Raw genomic sequence first — 23,036 nt, forward strand, 5'->3', positions numbered from 1 at the left:
ACCTAATGCATTCTGTGCAAAATGTAGGGCTTGTCCTGTGTTTGCCATAAGATTTCTACGGTGTGTAGCTACCCAAAATAAATAAATATTTTCCTTTTGATTGCTAAATTCTGAGTCTCTCCTTTCTTTCCTGTATCTTCCCAGTGAAAATAGCTCTGGGAGTTAATTTCTTTAATTGGATTGCACAATGTATTTTTGGAAAAGAATGTATTTGAAATGTAGATATGGGTCATCTGTGATTTGCATTTATGGGTAACAGTAGCAGTTTCGTTCCTGTTTCTTGCTAAGGCAGGACAAAGTTGTGCTGTTGGTGTGATGTGTCTGTATGCTTACTGCTTTGGAATGAAGTAGTGTGTGAGTTGCGGTTTCTGGTTAGACACATCTAGGAGTACTTTCAGTGTGCTTTGAGAAGATGTTCCTGTAGGTTTGTCATGTTTGCAATAGCACTTGTTCCTCTGTTCCCATAGTTCAGGGGAAATCATTAGGCAACTGACAGAGAAGTGCAAGTTTTTGGCTGTTCTAGCCATATGTAACAGTTCAGCCAAGTATTCAGCAGGTGCTGGACTCTGAGTCACAGCAGCTGTGGCTTCCAGGTAGTACAAGTGAGGAAGGTGGATTCCTCTTTGGTTGGAGTGAGCTCTGACCGTCCTGGTCAGCTGTGTTCTGTCAACTCACAGAGGTGAAGTGTGGGAAACAGAAATAAGGGGGGTTGGATTTTTTTCCTTTTAAGAAATAATAAATGTTAACAGTCTTATTTTGTAATAGCTCTACAGGAGGACTTAATTTTGGAACTCTGGGTTCTTCTACTGCTACGGCAACCACATCAGCTCCTTCAGTGGGATTTGGGAGCGGGCTTTTTGGATCAAAACCAGCCACTGGCTTTACGCTGGGAGGCACCAGTACAGGTAGGAAAACACTTGTACAGCAGATGTGTGAAACAGTGGTGAAGGAATGTACCATATGCGCACGAAAACAGGGTTATCATAATGTTTGTTCATAGTCACTCAGATCTGTAGCTCAGAATATTATGTCACGTTGTTAATAAATTTGAAAAACAATTTAATTGAACTGTGAAATAAGTTAGTAAGAAGCATGCAGTACCAATGATGCAGAAACATAAATACAGCTACTAGAAGCTGTAACAAGGCATATGTATAAATTGTGCCATCATTTGAATCCTGATTATTATTGTGTGTATGTATTTTGCAACTTACCTCCTACTCCAAGAGACTCAAAACTATGATTTGAGATTGAGATGTGTTTTGGTCTGAAAAATACTTAAATCAGTGTGAAATTGTTGGTGTTGACGGTCTTGCAATAGTGAGTTTACTTGTATTGCCAACATTAATGAAAATAATAAATTGACTTTTTTTAGGTACGTAGTTAAGTCTGTAGTCCTCTAAAAATTGGTGTATAAAGTAATGAACCTTTTCAGTCTTGAGTTGTTTTTCAGTAATTGTGCACAAACAGGAATTTTATTTTGGCCTCAGTATATTTGGACAGCACCTTTCTCTTCATCTATCTGAATAGATTGGTTCTTAGAGATACCACTGTTAGAAATGAATTCATCAGTAGGCCAAAATCCTGTCCTGCTCTGCTGGGACCATTTTGTCTTGGCTCTTTGCATCATTTCTTTGATCTTCTAATTGTTTAAAGTCTGAAATTGCATGGCTCTGTGTTCTCCACCTCAAATATCCACTGGGGCAGTCATCCTAAGCTAAGACACAGCATTTCACAAAAATCTTGTAATCCTTTTCATTGTATTATAAATAAATTATAAATCAATTTTATGTATTGTCAGATGGCTGAAAAAATACTTGATAGAATTATCAGTCTTCATGTTGTAGTGTGCCTTCAATTATTTGAAATTTAGTATTGATATGTTACATCAGCTTCACTGTTAATGGATTCTTGTAAAAAGACATTGTTTGCTTTAAAGGCTTTATTTTAAAGGCTTTATACTTTGATTTGTGTAGCTGGGAATTACAAATAGTGGTTTTGGTGTGGCAGTTACTTTGCTTTCAAGATGTTACATAGTGTAACATGTAGTGAAACAACACACCAGAATAAATATTTATGATGGTTAATAACATAACTGCTTTGTGGTCCTCACTGTTCTTACTCTATTTTTCTTCTTGAAGCAGGAACAGCAACAACCATTGCTCCAGCACTGACTCTGGGTAAGGACCTCATTTGGATGTTAATGATGTACAGGCAGAGAAGAAGTTGTTTAGTTCTTATAATGTAGAAGGTTAACGTGTGCAAGCTTTTTGCTCGCTGTTAATTGCAGTCTGCAGTGTTAAGGCAGTGAGCCAGAGTGCAGCTAAAGGGTTATTCCATTGCTGTTCAACAGTAAAAGTAGTCACAGTGAGAAGTTAGGCCTGCATTTAAATCCCCTGATGAGTTCCATCCTTCAGCAGAGAAGTGGAGTCTGTTAGCAAAGAATTCTTAAGATAGAATTCTTTCTGTCATGAACTTTGAGAGAACAGATCTGTTTGCTGATTCCCTCTAGTAGAAGAGTAAAGAGGTTTGAACTGGGAAGGGACATTAGGAATATGTTTCTCTGATGTATATGTAATAACTTTTTCAGCCATCATTAGAATTACAGGAATATGTAGGTGTTTTTATTGTTATCGAAACACCAGCAACTGAGCTTGATGTAATTAGAAGTGTTTGGGTCAGGGTGGTGGTGGTAGTGCTACAGGACAGACTGGTGTCCTAGAGCTTTGGAAGCTGTGCTAATTGGGAGGAAGTGGTGCTGAAGAAGTAAATGAAGTGGATGGGAGAAGAGAGGAGCAGCTAAGCCAGAATGTAATCATATATGTGCTGTGCATGCGAATAGTAATTCTTTTCTGTGGTTGAATGAAATGTCATTGGAAACAGATACACAGCACTTACTGAGAATAGTGTTTTTCTTATGCTTGTTATTGTGATGTTCTAGAACAGAATCATAGAATCATAGAATCACTAAGGTTGGAAAAGACCTAAAAGATCACCCAGTCCAACCGTTCACCTATTCCCAATAGCTCCTACTAAACCATGTCCCTCAACGCAACATCCAGTCTTTCCTTGAACACCCCCAGGGTCGGTGATTCCACCACCTCCCTGGGCAGTCCATTCCAGTGCCTGACCACCCTTTCTGAAAAGTAATACTTCCTCATGTCCAGCCTGAATTTCCCCTGGCGTAGCTTGAAACCATTCCCCCTGGTCCTATCACTAATGACACGAGAGAAGAGGCCGACCCCCAGCTCACTACAATCTCCCTTCAGGAAGTTATAGAGAGCAATAAGGTCTCCCCTGAGCCTCCTCTTCTCCAGGCTGAACATTCCCAGCTCCTTCAGCCTCTCCTCATATGGCCTGTGTTCCAGACCCCTCACCAGCTTCGTTGCCCTTCTTTGAACACGTTCCAGGGCCTCAATATCTTTCTTGCAGTGAGGGGCCCAAAACTGGACACAGTACTCGAGGTGCGGCCTGACGAGTGCTGAATATAGGGGAACAATCACCTCTCTGCTCCTGCTTGCAACACTGTTTCTGATGCAAGCCAGGATGCCATTGGCCTTCTTGGCCACCTGGGCACACTGTCGGCTCATGTTCAGCCGAGCATCAATCAATACCCCCAGGTCCATTTCCTCTACGCAGTCCTCCAGCCACACCGCCCCAAGCCTGTAGCGTCGCCTGGGGTTGTTGTGGCCGAAGTGCAGGACCCGGCATTTGGCCTTGTTGAAACTCATCCCATTGGCTCCAGCCCAGCTCTCCAGCCTGTCCAGATCCCTCTGTAGGGCGTCGCAGAAGGCATATTCTTACTGTGAAGTTGGCAGGAAGTAGAAGCTTTGTTTAACTTTGCAAGTGTTCAAAAAGCAAAGTTGGAGGGAGTAACATTTCAACACGTTTTTCTTGTTTACAAATTGAAAGGGTACCTGTTCTCATGCTGATATGCACGTCCAGTGGAGAATTTAGTCTGTATTTTGGACACTATAGTTCCATCTACCAATATTTTGGTAGTTTTTTTTTCAGCCAGATCTGTTTGGTGGAAGTTCTTTTGCACTTTTAAATTACCTTTTGATGTAATCTATACTCATAGATTGTTTGAAATTCTGGAGAAAACATACTTTTGAAATGTATCTGAAGATGCTATGGAAATATTTTATTGGCTGCAATTGGTCTCGTGCAGTGATGCTAGTGACAGTTAAACAGATATAACTTAGAAGATAAGGTTAAGTACTCATTCTCAAACAAAATATCTACAAATGATAATTATTTTGGGGATTTCTTTTAGGCGCACCTGCTACCACATCAGCAGCTACCACAGGCTTTAGTTTAGGCTTCAACAAACCTGCAGGTTCAGCCACACCGTTTGCTTTATCTATTACTTCTACCTCAGCAAGTGGTCTGTCGCTATCTTCTGCTCTTACATCAACTCCTGCAGCAGGTAGGAAAATGTTTTGTTTCGTTTTTACAACGTAACTATTCTAAAACAGTGCTATGTTCTATTTTATTCTAGTACTTAAGTGTTTTTGTGGTATTTCAGTAAGAAGGCTCATTGGATTTTTCTAGCTCTAAGTTTGAGGAGCCTAATGCAGGCCATCTTTACATTTATTTAGAGCACAATATAGCCTGTAATTTAGGCAGCCTGTTATCCAGGTCATTAGGAGGGTAGTAACAGCTGATTTGTCATGTTCTATAGCTGAAAAATGTCTACCTGGTGTAGGCAGCATGAAATAGTTAACTAAAAGTGTAAATGAGATTTTTTTTTTTTCCTGTGTAGTTCTCTTACTGTCCAACACTTTCCATCATGCTACAACTCACATAAACTGCATCATACATGATGATAATTAAGACCAGAGGTTTTTGTTTTGTTTTGTTTACCCCAGGAGCCTACATTTAAACACGGTTTTGTGTCTTCTGTGTTCTGTCACTTTATGCCAGTGGTCCTTCTCTGCTTCTGCCCTTTTCTGCCAAAGCTGAGACACCTAATTCCAGAACAATGAGATGTCTGTCTTTTTTTTCAATCTGACTCATGTGACTCATAGAATGGTCCGAGTTGGAAGGGACCTTTAAGGTCATTTAGTTCCAACTCCCCTGCCTTAGGAAGGGACACCCCCCACTAGACCAGGTTGTTCAAAGCCCTATTCATCCTGGCCTTGAATGCCTCCATAGAGGGAGCATTCTTTCTGGCAGCTCTCTGGCAACCTGTTTCAGTGTCTCACCACCCTCACAGTGAAGAATTTCTTCCTATATGTCTAGTCTAAATCTACCTTCTTCCAGTTTAAAACCACTTCCCCTCATCCTGTCTCTACATGCCTTTATAAAAAGTCCCTTCCAGCTTTCCTGTAGGCCCCTTCAAGTACTGGAAGGTCGCTATAAGGTCTCTTCAGAGCCTTTTCTTCTCCAGGCTGAACAGCTCCGGCTCTCTCAGCCTGTCCTTGTAAGGGAGGTGCTCCAGCTCTCTGATCACCTTCATGGCCCTCCCCTGGATCTGTTCCAACAGCTCCATTCATTGTGTTGGAGGCTCCAGTAAAGGATACAGTACTCCAGGTGGAGTCTCAGGAGAGCAGAGTAGAGGGGCAGAATTGCCTTTTTCAACCTGCTGGTCACACTTCTCTTGCTGCAACCCAGGATACAGTCGGCCTTCTGGGCTGTGAGCACACGTTGCCGACACCCCCAAATCCTCCGGAGGGCTGCTCTCAAGCCATTCTCCACTCAAACTGTATCTGTGGTTAGGATTGCCCTGACCCAGTTGCAGCACCTTGCACTTGGAAGTGAAGTGCTTTAATGTTTAACACAAACATTTTGGCATTTAAAAGGTCAGTAGTAGTTGTTAGATCCATTGTGCTGTAAAATCAGTGTGAAGTTCCAGATTATCTAGCATTCTGGGTAGCTCTCAATTTTGCTACAGTTGCAGATAAACTAATGAAGCTTACAATATTGTGAAACAAAGTCACATATGGTTTGAAAGTCTCTGGTAGAAAGTCACAGAGAAAAAAATAATAGCTGAGTTTAATATTGAGTTTCTACAAGGATTATTTCTTTATTTCAGACTTTCTGTAGATTACTTTGAATGCAGTGTCTACATGAAGCTTGTTTTTTATTGTTGGTTTTTTCCTCTGCAGGTACTACTGGCTTTACCTTAAATTTAGGTGGAACAACTGCACCAACTACAACTGCCTCCACAGGCCTGTCCTTGGGAGGGACGCTAGCAGGTTTAGGAGGTTCACTCTTCCAGAATACAAGCACAGCAGCAACAGGTAAAAGTTGATTTGTTTTTTCCTTTTCCTGCCTCAAAATTTTGTGATTGTGTAGTTGTATTAAATTATCACAGAATCACAGAATTGTAGGGGTTGGAAGGGACCTCCAGAGATCATCGAGTCCAACCCCCCTGCCAAAGCAGGTTCCCTACACCAGGTCGTACAGGTAGGCATCCAGGCAGGTCTTGAACATCTCCAGAGAAGGAGATTCCACCACCTCCCTGGGCAGCCTGTTCCAGTGCTCCGTCACCCTCACTGTAAAGAAGTTCTTGCGCATGTTTGTGCGGAACTTCCTATGCCGCAGTTTCCAGCCGTTTCCCCTTGTCCTGTCTCCACTCACCACTGAAAACAGTCTGGCCTCGCCATTCTGCCCCCCACACCTTAGATATTTATAGACCTGGATCAGGTCCCCTCTCAGTCTTCTTTTCCCAAGGCTGAACAGACCCAGTTCACTCAGCCTTTCCTCATAGGAGAGATGCTCCAGGCCCTTCACCATCTTCGTGGCCCTCCGCTGGACTCTTTCCAAGAGATCCTTGTCTTTTTTGTACTGGGGCGCCCAGAACTGGACGCAGTACTCCAGATGAGGCCTCACCAGGGCAGAGTAGAGGGGGAGGATCACCTCCCTCGACCTGCTGGACACGCTCTTTTTAATGCACCCCAGTAAGCCATTGGCCTTTTTGGCTACAAGGGCACACTGCTGGCTCATGGCCAACCTGTCATCCACCAGGACACCCAGGTCCCTTTCCGCAGAGCTCCCCTCCAGCAGCTCATCCCCCAACCTGTACCAGTGCATGCAATTATTCCTCCCCAAATTATGAACTAAGATTTTATATAAAGTAAATCTAATGCCATGAAAGTCATTTTAAAGCATCACTATTTGAAACTGTTGCTATTTGTAGAAAATAATCTGAAGTCCTTATCTTCTTCCTAATGTTTAAACTTGTTTATTCTTTTTTTTAATGAAAATACAAGAAAAATCTTTGTAATAATTGACTCAAGGAAGCTGACTGTAAATGAGAGGGTGGTGTTGTCTTAATATCTCATTCAAGTTGATTGCTCCTTACATTGGTGGTTTTTAGTCTGAATAAAACGTTGACTTAGTATTATCCTTTCAGTTATTTACTGACTTCCTGTCTTTGAGTTCTAGAAGAAAAATTAATATCTTGTAGTGTTGGAACATGCTGCTCTTAAACAGAATGAAACAGAAAGGTGTTGACAATCCTGATGATGTTACCTATCTATTTCAAAAATATTGTAAGGAAATTACATTAAAAACCATATATAGTTGTATGAAACTTGATAAAATCTGTTTTTCTTTGTGCATTTTAATCCAGATGCAATAAATGGACTCTGAAATTGCAAGCAAGGTAGTCTGGAGTTTTAGTTTAAAGTAAACTACTTTTTAAATGCAGAAATTCTGTTTGTGTTTCTTAAAAGGACTTGGGCAGAATGCTTTGAGCTTGACTTTGGGGACAACTGCAGCTCCTTCCAGTACTGCTAATGAAGGTCTTGGAGGCATTGATTTTAGTAGTTCTTCAGATAAAAAGAGTAAGTTTGTTTTTAAAATATTTAAAACCGATAACGTATGCAGTAGTTTATTGACAAAGTATCTGAGTGCAACAGGTTGAGGACAGCAGAGACACTGTTTCACTGTTAGGAATGTGGCCTTCCTGGAATAAAAGACTCAGGGCTGGTTGTTGAAAAGTCATGGCAGATTTCCTAACAGTTGCATCAGCTGGCCGCTAGATGGGGGAACAGTGCGATGTTTAAGAAATGCATTGTAAATACAGAAAGTGCTCACTGGATAACAGTTTTCTCCAGCAGTAGCAGTTCTTAGACTTGTGGAGTGGAGATGGCTTTTTTTTTTTTTTCTCTCTCTCTCCTCCTCTACAAAACCTACAGAATAAAAATGTCCTGTTGTTCACCTGTTATTCTTCAACACAAATTCTTTCTAGTGCTGGGGATCTGTTACCCTCCATGAGATTGTTGACACTAGTTATTAAACCTAAGTCTGAGGTAGGTCCAATGTACTTAAATAAGGGAAAAGTGAGTATTGACAGATGGTTGTTGACTTACTTGCCTTGATTTTATACATCTAAAGCATCTTAACTAAAGTTGATTATGAAATGCCTATTTTCTCTGGGGAATCAAAACTGTTAATTTAATATCTTTATTTCATTAAAGAGCAAATTGTAAAACTTCTGAAATCAGGTATTCTGAAAACTAATAGAAGCTTCATGAAACCATCTTTATGAAGGACTGTGAGTTGTGGAAACACAGAGCCTTGTGCTTGCATATTGGCTTTCTAAACTGGAGTGCTCAGCATGATGCTGACTTTCTCTTTTTTTACTTCATTATTGAAAGTGATGAAAAAGCTCCAATTCTTAGGTTCTCATGGAGTTTCCATTACGGTGATATTAGGATTGCACAACTCTTCCATAACGTACAAGTATCTTAAAATATGACCTAGAGAACCACAGACTACTTCAGCATTGTTTTTCTCAGTTCTTTGGATGTAATCCCAAAGGAGCTGATTACCAACTTCCAGCTGTGTACTGAATCTGGGTTGGTGGGTGTGGGTGTGTGTGGCTGTTGCTGTCAGGAGGATGAGCGAAGAGATTTCTAAACTAAGCAGTAGAAAATGCTGAAGGGGACTGCTTGAGTTTTCACTTTTTGAAAATTCAGAATTTAATTTAGAATTTCTTGTAACAGGTAGTAGTGACCTAAGAAGCCTTGACAAACGTTCCTATTTCTGCAGTACTGTTTATTTCTTGATGGTACAGTTGCCTGTAGGACTACATGAGAAACTGCAATAAGAAAGGTTTGAGAGTGTTGGTTTTATTGGCTTGAACCTTTTTTCCTTCCTGAAGAAAAGGAAGGAAGAGATGTGGCTACTAAAAAGAAGTGCTTGTGAGATTACTGTCCATGGAGTTCCAGGACACATAGGCACCTTTATGCTGTCTTCTGGAATTTGCTACAGTATGCTTTTTGACTTGAGACTGAGGAGTGGCTGCCTAGTATTTCTTTACAGATGGCTACTGGGAGCTATTCTTGCATGTCAGTTTTTCTTGTATGTGATCAAAAAAAGTGAGCATATGGTCAGATAAGTAGTTAGGTGTGATTTCAAATCTGTCCTTCACTTTGTAGGTACTGTTCAGATGAAGTTTAGCTAGAAAAATTAGTGACTGAGAGCGCAGATTAAACTTGCTTTACTACCTAGGCTGTAAGCTGAGAAAGGAGTCTGAATTCTGGTGTTTGTTTGGGTCATCTTTTTTTTTACTTCCCAGTTTTGTGCAGCTTCTATTTGGTTGTTGGTTTTGTTTAGGTCGAGTGGAGGAGGAATGGGACATTGGTTGATTCTTGTTCATTTTGCAGAAGGTGTAGGGAATAGGTATGAGACCCTGGGTTCTGGTACTGGATGACAGAGTGCAGATCTAAGCAATTACTTCTTTTCAAACAAGTGGCTTCTCCTGGCAGGAGTGCTGGCTCGTGCAGCCTAAGTTTTGGTGTTCATGTGACCTTTGTGGCTACCTTCTAGTTTGATGATGCTGTGAGGATTTGAATGGCAACCAGTCTGAGCAACCTTACTAGCAATCTGCTCTGATATGAGATGCAACTTCTGCCCATGGCTGTGACTAGAAATACTCATGGCTTGCCTGTTCATGTGATACTGCTTTCAGCTCCTTTCTGTGTAGTTCAAGAGAAGTGTTTGGCATCTTGGTTAATTTTCTCATCTAGATGTGCAGATTTGTAGTTTGGAGTCTATAAATGATAGATAAGCAGTAACACCTTTGGTTCTGTGAAATCACATTTATTCCTGAACAATGTGCAATAGTAGAGCTCTTAAGAAAATCCAGCAAGCTTAAGCAGGGATGGATTTCTTATGTAATTGCAGTAGCTCGTGCATTTGAAGGGACTTGTAAGGTGACACAAGATGTTTTGCATTAGTTTTTGTGCCAAGAGATTAACACCTGAACGTGTGAGTCATTGTTCTTGAAAAGAGACTTATCTCTGAAGGAGAATAAATGAAAACCTTTTTCCTTATATGCTGTATTTATCAAGAAAATCGATCAGATTGCAATAATCATTTATTAATGGAAAATCTTATTAAAGTCTTTGTCAATTTTTCTACATGTTTTCTCATCTACCATTTTTATTTTCTAGGTGACAAAACGGGAACAAGACCAGAGTAAGTGTTCAGATTCTTTGCATTCAGTATCTTAAGCTTAGCTGTTTTCAATATGCTGCCTCTTCTACTACTTTAATCTTTGAAAAGGCTTAAATAAATAACCAGTTCTTGTGATATGGGTCACTTAATGGTGGTTCATCCTTTTGAAGCATTGCATTTGAGCAAATTGCAATGCCTACGGCTCAGCTGCTTTGTACTTTAAACTGGTCGTGTAGACTGAAAAATGGTTTCTGTAAATTATGTGCAGTATTTACACCATGGTGTTAGATACTCTCGTAGTCTCGGGCTATTAATTAATTCAAATCATTCCTAGATGGATGCTGCATGCATGCAACAGGTGCAAAGTTGAGTAATTGGTCACTTGAAAGTTTTCATGGTACTTAATAATCATGTAAAAATGCTTGACAGTATTGAAGCACCATCTAAACATGCATTGTTTCTTGTAGAGACAGCAAAGCACTAAAGGATGAAAATCTACCTCCAGTAATCTGCCAAGATGTAGAAAATCTACAGTAAGTAGTGCTTATTTATGACAGTGGTGTTGCTAAGTACTGTATTCTGTTAACACTCTGTAACAACAGCGTAGAAAGCAGTAGAGAAAAAAGCAGACTGTGCAGGATGACTTATTAGCCTGAGGCTTACAGGAGATTGATGATGGGAGCAGAGTAGGTGAATAATTCTAGTAGCTGATGTCCCAAGCTATCTTTTGCCACTTCAGTTTTCAGTCCTGTTTCCACAAACAGGCGTGTCCAAGAAACACACTTCTAGAAGCTGATCCAGCCCTCCCTGGGAGCTGGATGTGTGTGTGTAATAAGTATCAAATTCTGTTTGCATGTACACTATGGATCTTGCATAGCATGAAGAGAACTGCAAGCTAGCCTTGATTCAGGCAGGAAAGAGGCAAGTTATACAGCCTCTAACTAGACTATGTTTTAGAATATTTGTGAGTTCAATGTAGAAATTACTTTATGTACTTTTAGGTATATATAAATTGTAGTTTAGCTATCAGGTGCAGTGTAAAATGTTTATACAGTTACTATTAAAGTCTTGTGTTTTTTGCTGATTTACAGTATTAGCATATTAAGAGTTAATGTTACTCTGCATTTTACTATTCTGTACCTGGTTTTTGGGAAAATTAACTTCATTACTATTTGAATAATGCAACTAAAGTAAACACTTCAGTACTTTAAGTTGAGTACATTATTTTCTTTCCTACCACCTCCTTTTTTTTTCCCCCCTTTCTCTAGGAAATTTGTGAAAGAACAAAAACAAGTTCAGGAAGAAATTAGTAGAATGTCATCTAAAGCAATGCTTAAAGTACAGGAAGATATAAAAGCTCTGAAACAGCTTCTGTCTGTAGTTGCCAGTGGATTACAAAGAAACACTCTTAATATTGACAAGCTGAAAATGGAAACTGCACAGGTATCACATTTTTTTCTTAAGTAGAGCTTGAATGTTTGCTGTGGGATATATACCCTTCTTTATCAGTCAAGTTAAGGTGTCGAAATTCCAAACTGAAGCAGTTGTAAACAAAGTGAGAAGTTGAATCCCTTCTGATCTTCTTGAAATTACTGGAGGTGGCGACTGACTGAAATCTGTGATGCCAGTATTTTCAGCTAAGTGTAACAGCAAGGAGAGCTTTATTCAGGAAAGCACTACACTTAGGTAGGCAACAGAAGGGAATATGCACCCACTCTAGTTTGATTTCAGTTGCACATTCAACTGCTAGCGAAGGTTTTTTTGCAGTCATGTGCTGAGCAGTGGAAATGCAAGTATGTTTTCTCATCACTTAAAAAAATAAATTAAAAATATTAGGGATAACATGTCTAGTTATGTCCAGTATTTATTTAATGAAGAAGTCAGCTCTATCCACTGGTCCTGGTATTAACTGTCTAACTAGCATGAGCTCAAGTTTTGATTCAAGTGCTTGATTCAAGAGCTTGATTCAAGTTAAGCTCGGTGTCGTTCGTTCTTTCATCTGGCTTGTTCTGACTGCTTGCTTTGTTTATAAGTGTATTTTATTCTAAAATGAAAATATGCTCCTAAATTTTGAAAGGAAATACTCTATAGTTGTGCTTTGGTAATTATTTGCTGTGAAAGCAGAAAACTTGTTAGTAATACTCTCTTATTTCCTTATGATCAATAATAGAACTAGGCACTGAGAAATGATTAATGATAGTATTATTAGAAAGTAGTAAAGAGAATGTCTAGTCTAATCCTCATGCTTAAAAGATCTTTTCCATTGGAAAAGAAGCATTATCACACTACTAAGCCTTTTTTAAAGGCAAAATAGCCCTTTTTGTTATTTTTTAGGCATGTTACTTTCTTGCATTTGACTGTTGTTGTTTTGTTTTTTTTTCCCCCTTAGTCTTTACTTCAGATAGCCTGTTAATTTGTTACAACAGAATACAAACCTTACCTGTGACAGTCTTTGCCCAGAGCAGGAGGGTTGGCCTAGATGATATTTAAAGAACTAGATGATCAGCAAGCTTTCAGGGTGCACTGCTGCCTGTTTCTTGTCTAAACATATTTTGGTATTTGCAGTTCTTCAACCTCATGACAATCTGTTCTCTGAAGAATTTCTGGTCATATTCTATCATAGTTTTAACTGACAGAATGTTTTCTTCCCATGTTTGTGGATTAACTGAAGAATTGTAGTTATTTTTCTTTTGAACATTTAATTCAGAACCTTATGTTTTATTAATTTTCCTCATTTATTTAGGAGCTAAAGAATGCAGAAATAGCATTAAGAACACAGAAAACTCCTCCTGGTCTCCAGCATGAAAACACAGCCCCAGCAGAGTGAGTTACTGTTGCTTATAAAAAAGAGGAAAAAAAAAAAAAAAAAAAAGGCAATAATATAACTTCTTAAGTTGACACTTTTTTTTTTCTTGTAATGTCTGTACTGAATGCTTCATTGTATCAGTGCTTATTGGATCTCAGGCATGAGAAATGCAGTCCTTGCTCTTTTTCTGCTAGTAGAACAACATCAAAAATGTCATTAAAACATACCTGCTGCAAGTAATGAAATGAATGTAGACAGCTAACGTGGTGGTGTGTTCTTTGTTTTCAAATGGTGGCAAATCCATGAAATCATATGATTAAACTTCACTGTTTTACTCACCTAGCTACTTCAGAATCTTGGTAGAGCAGTTTGAAGTACAACTGCGGCAGTATAGGCAACAAATAGAAGAACTGGAAAATCATCTTGCTACTCAAGCAAATAATTCACATATAACTCCACAAGGTAAATGTTTCTACTTAAATGTTTCAGACACAAAAAATATTATGCTTATAGTAGGCTTAATGAAAAACTAAAATTAACAGTAATTAATCTCCTTACTTAATGTACAGAACAAATGTTCAGGTAAATTCTGTGGCTTGGAATATAGCCTTGAATTTGTAAAGTCTTTTAAGCTTTGTAAAATGAATTTGTTTCCTGAGATGCAGTTTGTGTGCTTGGTTTGTGTCATTTGGAAATTTTGGAAGGTGTCTAGGAAAACAAATCATAATTTCAGTCCATCTGAAAATTAGGAAGTAAAGAAGTGTTATATTCTTACGCTCATGTTGTCTGACTTTTGCTCTTTCATGAGAGTGGCTTCTGAGTCTTTCCTACATTCAGCTAGGGCTCCTGCGTGGGAGCTGTGAATGGAAGTTCAGGGCTCTTCATGGGACTAGGGCACAGCTGAGATATTTTGAGAATACTTAAGAGCAGTTCTGTGCTCCCTTTCTGGCAGTGTGTATGCATTTGCCATCTTGTTGTCCTTGTTTACGTTCCTAATGAACTCATAAACATCAGAGAAATCACCCTGCTCTGCAGTCTTTTCTTAACTTGGCCCAAGTTTTCCTGGTCATTTGGTTAGGGTTTTTTTGTTTGTTTGTTCTGCTTCCAGATCACTCATTTCATTTGTCGTTGTGCAGCGTTCTTAGAGGTTAATGTTATAGTGAGAAAATCTGATTTCATTTCCATTTGGTAAGCATAAAAGAGGGAGCATTAACATCTGTGATACCCATCTCTGACCCTTCTGGCTAGGCTGGGTCCTAGCACCTCATGGTCTGGCACCTCATGTCCTTGTAGTGCTCTGTCTGAACAGACAAGCAGTCTGTCTGCTCTGGCCAGTCACAATCAAAATGAGGACTTTTCTTAGTCAGAGCCAGCTTGCTACAGATGTTGAAGAAGACTGTGTCCCTTTATCCAGATCTCTGATAAGAAGTTTTCCCAAAACAGTGTTCCACAGGCTTTTCAGCAATGTACTGCTGCAGTGTAAAGTTCTTTGCTTGCATGGGCAAGGACTGATCTGCTGCGCCAGTCTGCTGTCAGCAAATCTAGTCGGCTGTGTATTCTATGTGTAGACAGCTGACCTATCAGCATACAAGAGAACTCAGAAATTATGACCTGGAATGTCTTGAATTTTGAAGTGTCTTGAGTTTGGTATCAGTAAATTGGCCCCATCTTTCCAAAGAGTCTGAAAGCAGTGTTCCTAGATTCCACTGGCTCCACATATTTACAGGATGACATACAAAAGCTCCCCAGCTTCTCTTCTTCAAAAAGAATTGTAAGTTATAATTGAGAAGTTCCCCTGCGGAGCTGCAGATACTTTTGGTACTCAAAATATCTCATCTTCTGGAAATTTATGGCTGTTCTTTGGATTTCAGTGGCTAACGTGCCTCCTTCTAGAAATATGAAGCAATCTAATCTCAATGGAAGATCCCTACATTACCTTTCCATCTGTCATTTTGGTGCATGCAGTTCTTTAAAACTTTTTTAAAAAAAAGTAGTTTAAAAAAAAAAAAAAGCTTTTTTGTCAGCACCTTATTTTACACAAACCTTCTGAGATTTCATCTTTAATCCTAAAGGTTTACATTATTTTAGATACACTGAAAACAATTTTGTATTTGTGTGGTAAGTAGGATATTGTAAATCTAGGAATTTATGTAGGCAACAAAGCTCCACTGGTATAGTTTACTCAGTTTGTGATATGTTTGTGAATAGAAGGAAAGAGTTTCTGTAATGCTTGTTAATCGTGTTTTCTAAGTGTATGTAAGGCCTCTATTCTCTCATCTCTATGCAAAATCAACTGAGCATTCTACTGGATTTATTGAGTAGAAAACATATGCTATTGGGTTTCTCATAGACATGAATTTATTTTCATATAGTCTTTCTGTGTTGTGTTCTGTGTGGATTCAGAGTGGGCTTCTTTCTATAGCATAAACACTAAACCTTTCCTCCTGGAAATAAGGTTGTCATTTACCAATATTCTGTGTGCCTTTTCCAGATTTGTCTATGGCTATGCAGAAAATCTATCAAACGTTTGTAGCTTTAGCAGCACAACTTCAGTCCATACATGAAAACGTAAAGGTATGTCACGTTCTTATGTGTTTAGTGAAAGAACTGGAGAGTCACTGTTAATAACTGATACTGTATCTTCAAGTATGCTTTTTTCTGTTAAATTGTTTAAAAAACAAAACAATTGTCTTATATGCTTGGATTAAAAGGATAGCTTTCATTCAGCTGAAGTTTAATTTGAAACATCTGTCTGTAGTGATGGTGGCAGCTGAGCTGTCACTAAAGTTACAAAATGTTTTTAATGTAATTTCTTTTCATTGTTAATCAGTTCTTGATTTTTTTTTTTTTTTTTTTTTTTTGCTCATGTGGATATGTTGTGCTCAGTGACATCTTGATGTCAAGCAAGGACAATCTACATATGCTCTTACTCAAATAGGTAGCAGGAAAAAGAAGATACTTTTTTTTTTTTTTCTTACATGAAGGATGTTGGTGATAAGTGTGTTCTGGCTTTGTTTTCTATAACCTGGTTTTCTTGAAAAGTTGCATATATATATATATATATAAAATGACTACTGCTGAAAGAACGCTTATGCAGTAGGGCACCATAGGAGCCAAGTTAGCATTGAGTTTTCCACCATAGGCTCCAGCTTGAGTTTCTCATTACAGTTCTGGACAAACTGACAATGTCAGTGTTTTATAGTCTCAGAAGCGTCAACTCTTCATGGTAACAAAAAAAGCAAGCTCCAACACATTAAAACAGCAAAGTGCAAGTGTTTGGTTTTGCAAAATAGGTTTAAAAAAAAAAAAAAAAAAAAAAAAAAAACTCTGCTTTTTTTTTCCCTAAAATTTATATTGCTAGTTCTGTAAACACTTACAGACATTGACTTTAAGGAAAAGTTAAGGAATGCTAAAGCTTTTGTAGGAATTATATCTTTGTATCTTGCTGCTTTGGTCAGCATGGATATTTACTGGATTACAGCTACCTACCATCAGGCTTTTGTGCTCTGGTTAACTCGTTTTGTTACCAGGTACAGAATAGATCAGCTTCTCCTATAATTTCAGCATAATTAAACAAAAAGGATTCCAAAAGTGTTTTATGTTTCTTGTTCCTAAGATCTGAGTGTGACCAAAGTTGTGATGTGATCTGTGTGTGATGCATGTCTTCTTTGATATGAAGAGCTGGGTTAGTATGCAGGTGTTAGCAGTGATAGCTTCAAGTAATTGGTTGGCCTGACTCATTATGAAAGAGGTTATTTTTTTATTATTGCCTGAAAATAAGGGATTGTTTGAAGGATTTTTCTTGTTGGGAGTCTCAGTCTCATGAGTGTGATGGCTGATACTTTGGAAAACAAAATTACAACTAAAGCTTCAAAAATGAGGGAAATGAACATACTGCAGAGGGTCATTCAAGCGGTCTGATTTGGTTTGTCAACTGATAGGAGACATTAGGAGAGTAGAGCAGTTTTGAAAGCGCTGCCTCTTCATCATTTGATGGTTCTAATATGATTTATGGAGGCAGAGCTATCACCACAACTCGTTCCTTTATCTGAAGAAGGCTTTTTGGCTTGCATGTATACTTCACCTCAAAGGTCTGAAGTTGTGGTAAAATGTGGCCTGAAACTTCTTTGCACAGGGTTAGCTGATAAATCTATTTACATAATGATGCATTTTTATATCCAGATTCAGTGAAAAGTAAAATGTGCTTGGGCACAATAAGGTGGAGAACTTAATTTAATCATTCTGCCTTAGGACCTGCTCTGGATTATCCAATGCCATTTCTGAGCTCTGGCATTGTGTTACATCTCATCAAAGTTCCACAGGCATCTTTTATCTCCAAAGATAGCAGTCCTGTTCTGATGATGAGAGAAATCTTTGTTTCTGATGGGTGCGATTTCTGATAGATTCAGACTTAAAACCCAGAGTAAGAAGCCTTTCTGAGAAAAGGAGCACGTTTAACCTTCGTAAAACAAGCATCTGCTTAGCCAGAATCTTGGGAAGTAGTATGTCTTCCATAAAATTCAGTTCAGTCTACTGGGTTTTATTTTGTTTTTAGTAACCCTATTTTATTTCAGGATATTCTGTTAATGAAATCAGTTTTACCAGTTTGTTAAATGAAGTCATTTAGTCCTTTTATGTTACCTAAGATATCCGTATTTCCCTCATCTGTGATAGAGGTAGAAGTGCTTCATAAGACAAAGTGAGGTATTGGGACAGAAGGTGGGGTCTTGAGGTGAGGGAAAAGGGAACAAATTGGGTAGTCTAAAGCAAAAGAATGAGTGAGTGCAAATGCAGTATGTTACCTAGCTAACAAAATGTATCAAAAACAGGAATGACTCTTAAAGTGATACATTCTTTGAGCTTGTAGTGAGAAGTGCAAGCAAGGAGAGACAGAAATAGAGGTGAAATAGAGCAGAAGATATTTTAATGTGATCAGGGTAGCACAGAAGGAAACTTGTTATGATGAATAATGCTGCTGTATTTTCTCTTTGCTCAGCTAGTGTACTGACAAAAATCAAATGGTGTTGATTTACACCTACTTTAAAAGACTTTGATATCGTTCTGAACGTCCCTCTATTTCATTTAACCACTTTGCAGCATATAAGCAAAGAAAAACTTATGGCTGTGGAGTTTCTAACTTGACTGGATCCTTTCAGGTCTTTTTAAGAAATTCAAGGAAATGATATTTATAACTTGGTCTCTTTCTTTTTTTTTTTCTTAGTAAGTTATGCTTTTATGTCAAATATACTGAACTAAAATGGCTTCCCCCACCCCTTCAGATGCTCAAAGACCAATACCTTGGCTACAGGAAAACCTTTCTGGGAGATGCCATGGATGTGTTTGAGGCAAGACGAACAGAAGCTAAGAAGTGGCAGAGCGCGCCACGCGTTACCACTGGACCGACCCCTTTCAGCAACATACCAAATGCAGCAGCCGTTGCCATGGCTGCCACACTTACTCAGCAGCAACAGCCTGCTACAGGTCTGAGTGCATTCAAGTTATAGATTATTAGTGTTACAACAGTAGTCAATTTGTGTAACATTTTCTATGCAGTCTTCCTTTGTGTTAGACTAAAACTCTAAACGTTGTGATGAGTAAAGTTACTGATGCATAGCCAATAGAAAAAGCAGGGTAGACTTAGCAATAATTATACAACAGATACTTAAACTTGTGGATTTATTTGTATTAGTGATATTTACTGTATTGTTCTAATTTACCCCCTTGGAATGTGAGTCTTTACTCTTTGGTAACATCTCTGAATACGTTTAGCGTAGCCTCTTTCCAGAACTATGTGGTTATAGTGAATTATTTAAGAATCAGTAAGGAGAGAATATCTAAAGACACATCACCCTTTTTTTGTGTAAAATGAATAATGCATTTTTATATAGCACTTTGGAACTGTAAAATGAAAAATGCTGTAGAACAGGAAGGATAGTTGAACAAAAATCTGTAGGGATAGGAGTGTGGGTGTCTGACTTATTTTATAGCCAACCCAGGGTGATGCTGGGGTAGTTTTTGCAGGCTGTTCTGTTGTTGTGAATATTAGTAGAGAAAGTAAAGTGGATTGGTGATTCTCTGTAATGCGTGTATACGTAGGAGGAAATTAAAGCAGAAGAAATACCTGATCCACTGCCAATAAAAAAATTAATATGTACAGCAAAAGAAGTAACTTTTGGCACCTTAATTGACATTCTAACCAATGCTTCTCAGAGAGGGATTCTTGAACATAGAGAAGTTAATTGGTGTATAATTATTTGTCAGAAATAATAGCCTTTCATTTAATTTTACTTGAACATGCATTGGCAAATTATGAGAAGTTCAGTTAGCTGCATTCTAATGCTTTTCTAAGACGTTTACCTCTTTGTACTGGAAGCCAAATTAGCAACTTTTCTCCCTCCCTTGTCTTCTAGCGGTGATCAAACTTTGAAAGATTGATGAAAGACTTGCTTAACAATCACTCTAGGAGTTTGATTTGTTAGTAGGCAGTCCTTGTCCTCTCCATAGAAGGGAACTAGAACGTGCTTCCAGTCCTGGCAAGGAGATGAGCTTAAAAGACAATTATGCCAAAATTGTTTGAATGCAACAGAAAAGGAAGTTATGAAATGTTTATATTCTTAATTTCTATTGTAGTCTTTGTTCTTCCTTGTTTTGCTGCTATCTTGATTCATGGAAGTCCTGTTGAAGTGATGCCAACAGAAGATTCTGCTTTTATACAAAAACATTATGAATTGTAGTTGCACTGGTAGTTTTTTTAGGCTTCCACACTACCATCCATATTAACGTTACCAAAATAGTTCCTTTTCCTTTCATCCTTCTCCTTGTGTCTTTTTTTTATACTGTCTGTGATCACTATAGGCTTGTGTGTGCAAGTCACACTATTGAGATGTTGAATTTAAATTTCTACTTACGTTTTCATGAATTGTGGCAAAGGGATTCAAATCTCCTTTTCTTGGTCCTGTTTTGAGATAACTGATAATAACTTCAGTAATTTGCCACTGCTGGCAAGACATGAATATTCCCTTAGGAGTAGGAGTGAACAAAATGTGGGCTTGGTATTTATCAACAGGTGTGAGGTAAGGTGACTTCATACCTCAGAGCTTTTTTGTAACACTCCTTTGTAGTGCGAGGAGCCAAAGGGCACAACGTTTGTGTGGATTTTTGGTTGTTCTTGTTTTGTTTTGTTTTTATTAGGTTGGCTTGGTGGTGGTTTATTTCTTTTTTTTTTTTTTGTTTGGCTTTTTATTTTGACAGTGTATCAAAAGCCAAAAATGCACCAGCTGCAAAAAGTGGTGCTGATAGAACAAAGCCATCAAAACTTATCTTGCACATACCAACAAAAGTAGACAAGAACTTAAGTCTACTGCTTTTTAAACTGAAATACTGTTGCCCTCCTTTAAATTTGTTTGATAAACTGGAGAACTTGAGGTAAATGATGTTTTGAGTGGCACTTCTGGAGCACTTAAAATATCATTTTAAAAAATAGTTAGATGGAATGTGAGGTCATCTTACCTACCCTCTGGCTTGACAGCAAGTCTGAACTGATCCGGAATGATCTTCACGTCTTAGTAACTTGCTGTGAAGGAACACTTCATAATCTTCCTAAACTACTGATGATAGTTCTTGATTTGTTCTCAACACCTTACCTGAAACTTCGTAGCATCAACTTAAGACCACCACTTTTGTTCTTCTGAGTGGAGAAGAGTCTATTATTTCAGTTTTGCAAGAATCTTTAAATATTTGAAGATTGCTTCTTCTTTCTTTCCTTTTCCTTCCTTGAGGAAAAACATTCAGTGCCATTTCCTGCAGTAAAACTGCAAATGCTTGCTTGATTTAACTTTGTGTTGTTATAAATTTGATAATCTATCCACTGGAAGTTAATCATGCATATTCCTTTGGAAGATTTAGATCTTTCAGAGTCGGATATAGGAAAGATAATAGAAGGTTATGAGAGAAGTAAGGTGTATGGAATGGAGAAGAGGGATGGTCTGTGTAATACCTGACCTGCTGTTGCTGTTTTTAAGATAAAAATAAAACAAGACAATTAATCTGGACTTGAAAGTTTTGTTTTTTATTTAAAGTGTAATGTGTGGTACTGTAATATTGGGGGATCAGGAAGGTTACACTCTTCTTAAAAAGTATTTGATGTTTACATGGTTAAGTCTATTTTGTAAGGTTAAGTTGGAGTTACTGTCCTTTCTCTGAAAAAGGTAATATATTTGAAATTTGTGTTCAAGTCAAAAGTTTAGTAGCTACATCTAGACTTGAATATATGGGATCAGGGGGCTGTTTCCCCAGTTCCTGGATGTTGATATGCATCGCATCTGTTTTCTGTGTGCCAAGGCATGTCTGACTTCTATTGAAACAAAGCCAGTAGATCCTGGCCATATGGAAGTAAGCTTGCAAAGATGCACTGCACTGATCTCCTGGGGTAGGTAATCATGATCCCAGGATTGTGATGTGCACAGTAAAGCACAATTCTCGTGCTGTTCTGTTGAAGCTAGAGTTAATAAAATTATGTTTATCTTGTCTGCATGCAGCTTTTCTCCTTGGTTTAGCACTTTTACTCAGAGCACATCTTTACTGATAGCAATGGGGCTAGTTATGCTTTTGTGCAGTAGTAGCTACAGTTCTAATCATAGCCTCCTTTGCATCTTCCCTGAACAGTTTTTAACAGCATGGAAGTTAAAATGATGGTGGCTAGTTTACTGCTTACTATTGATGAGTCTAAATGAAAGATATTAATGGAAGCAACTGCCTAGTGAGCTAACAGCTGTGAATCCATGAGACTGAAACTGATGTTTTTCTGGCAAGACTAAGTTGTCTTAATGCTTTTCAAGTTCACCTTCCCTCTGCTTTCAAGAAAAAAACCCAACCCCCTCCCCAAGAACTTAGTTACTCTCTCCTTGACTGGTGAAGTGCAGAGTTGGTCAATGTGTAATCAAGCTCGTAGCATACTTACTTGTGTTTTGACTTGAAAGAGTTGATAGAAAATGATACTCAAATCTTCATAGCACTTAATTTTTTTTTACTGTGTAATTTGGTACTAACCTTGGTTAAAACTAGTCAATGTATTACTTTGTCAGAATCAGATCCGAGTTGTGACGCTGAATTTGTTCACTGTTAGGACCAGCTGTGATTTAAAAGTTGAAGAATGCCACTTTGGTAAATTTTGCTGACCTGTCTGGACTCTCAGTTGCGGGTCCAATTAACAAAACTGAAATGCTCTACAGGGCAAATATAGCAAGTTAGAGGAGTGTTAAATTACATGTTTTAAAGAATTTGTCTCGTACCTATAGTAACCAGAAGTGCTAATTTTTGCTAGTACTTTTGGCATTGAGGAATCTTTTATTACTGGCTTTTTTTTTTTTTTTGCTATTGAAAATTGTTTACTTACAGTAACTTTAAGTATTGATGATGCCTTCAGCACAAATTATGGTACAAATCAGCAAATATCAAATACTGTTGCTCAGTGAAAAGCTTGTTAGCCTAAGAGATGTGATCCTGTTTTATATGTTTTTTACTGGCTCTTAAAAGCATATTGCATTTGGAGGGGGAATTAAAAACCTTGCCTGGAAGACTGTAGTGTTTTGTTTTAAGGTCTTCCACTAACAGTGCCTCCTACTGAGATAGAAAACCTGTGCACTCTGAAAGAACTGGATATGTGTTTTGGGATTCTTTTAGTTTACTAGATGACTGGCTTGTTTAGGGTCTCTTTTTATTGATGAAAACTATTATTTTTTAAGAGCTGCTAGATAGATGTATCAGTACTTAAACTGGATGTGAACAAGTCTAGTTTGCAATTTGTGAAAAATAGTAG

General features: G+C 38.3%; 1 protein-coding gene across 3 annotated transcripts in view; it reads left to right on the forward strand.

The window, feature by feature from the left end:
* NUP58 (nucleoporin 58) overlaps nucleotides 1-23,036 on the forward strand; it is a gene marked incomplete at both ends in the record, with an annotated part of 36,338 nt that overhangs the window by 2,781 nt on the left and 10,521 nt on the right. For 2 of the 3 annotated variants that reach the window (XM_079549636.1, XM_079549638.1), the window contains 12 exons: nucleotides 766-905; nucleotides 2,145-2,180; nucleotides 4,277-4,429; nucleotides 6,111-6,245; nucleotides 7,683-7,793; nucleotides 10,410-10,434; nucleotides 10,881-10,946; nucleotides 11,682-11,856; nucleotides 13,157-13,236; nucleotides 13,563-13,681; nucleotides 15,711-15,793; nucleotides 18,499-18,700. In XM_079549636.1, the coding sequence (XP_079405762.1) occupies nucleotides 766-905; nucleotides 2,145-2,180; nucleotides 4,277-4,429; nucleotides 6,111-6,245; nucleotides 7,683-7,793; nucleotides 10,410-10,434; nucleotides 10,881-10,946; nucleotides 11,682-11,856; nucleotides 13,157-13,236; nucleotides 13,563-13,681; nucleotides 15,711-15,793; nucleotides 18,499-18,700 (1,325 nt within the window). The remainder of the gene's footprint in view (nucleotides 1-765; nucleotides 906-2,144; nucleotides 2,181-4,276; nucleotides 4,430-6,110; nucleotides 6,246-7,682; nucleotides 7,794-10,409; nucleotides 10,435-10,880; nucleotides 10,947-11,681; nucleotides 11,857-13,156; nucleotides 13,237-13,562; nucleotides 13,682-15,710; nucleotides 15,794-18,498; nucleotides 18,701-23,036) is intronic. The other variant, XM_079549637.1, reaches the window with a different exon arrangement.

This window comes from Tetrao urogallus (genome assembly GCF_951394365.1).
Source record: "Tetrao urogallus genome assembly, chromosome: 1".
NCBI lineage: Eukaryota > Metazoa > Chordata > Aves > Galliformes > Phasianidae > Tetrao > Tetrao urogallus.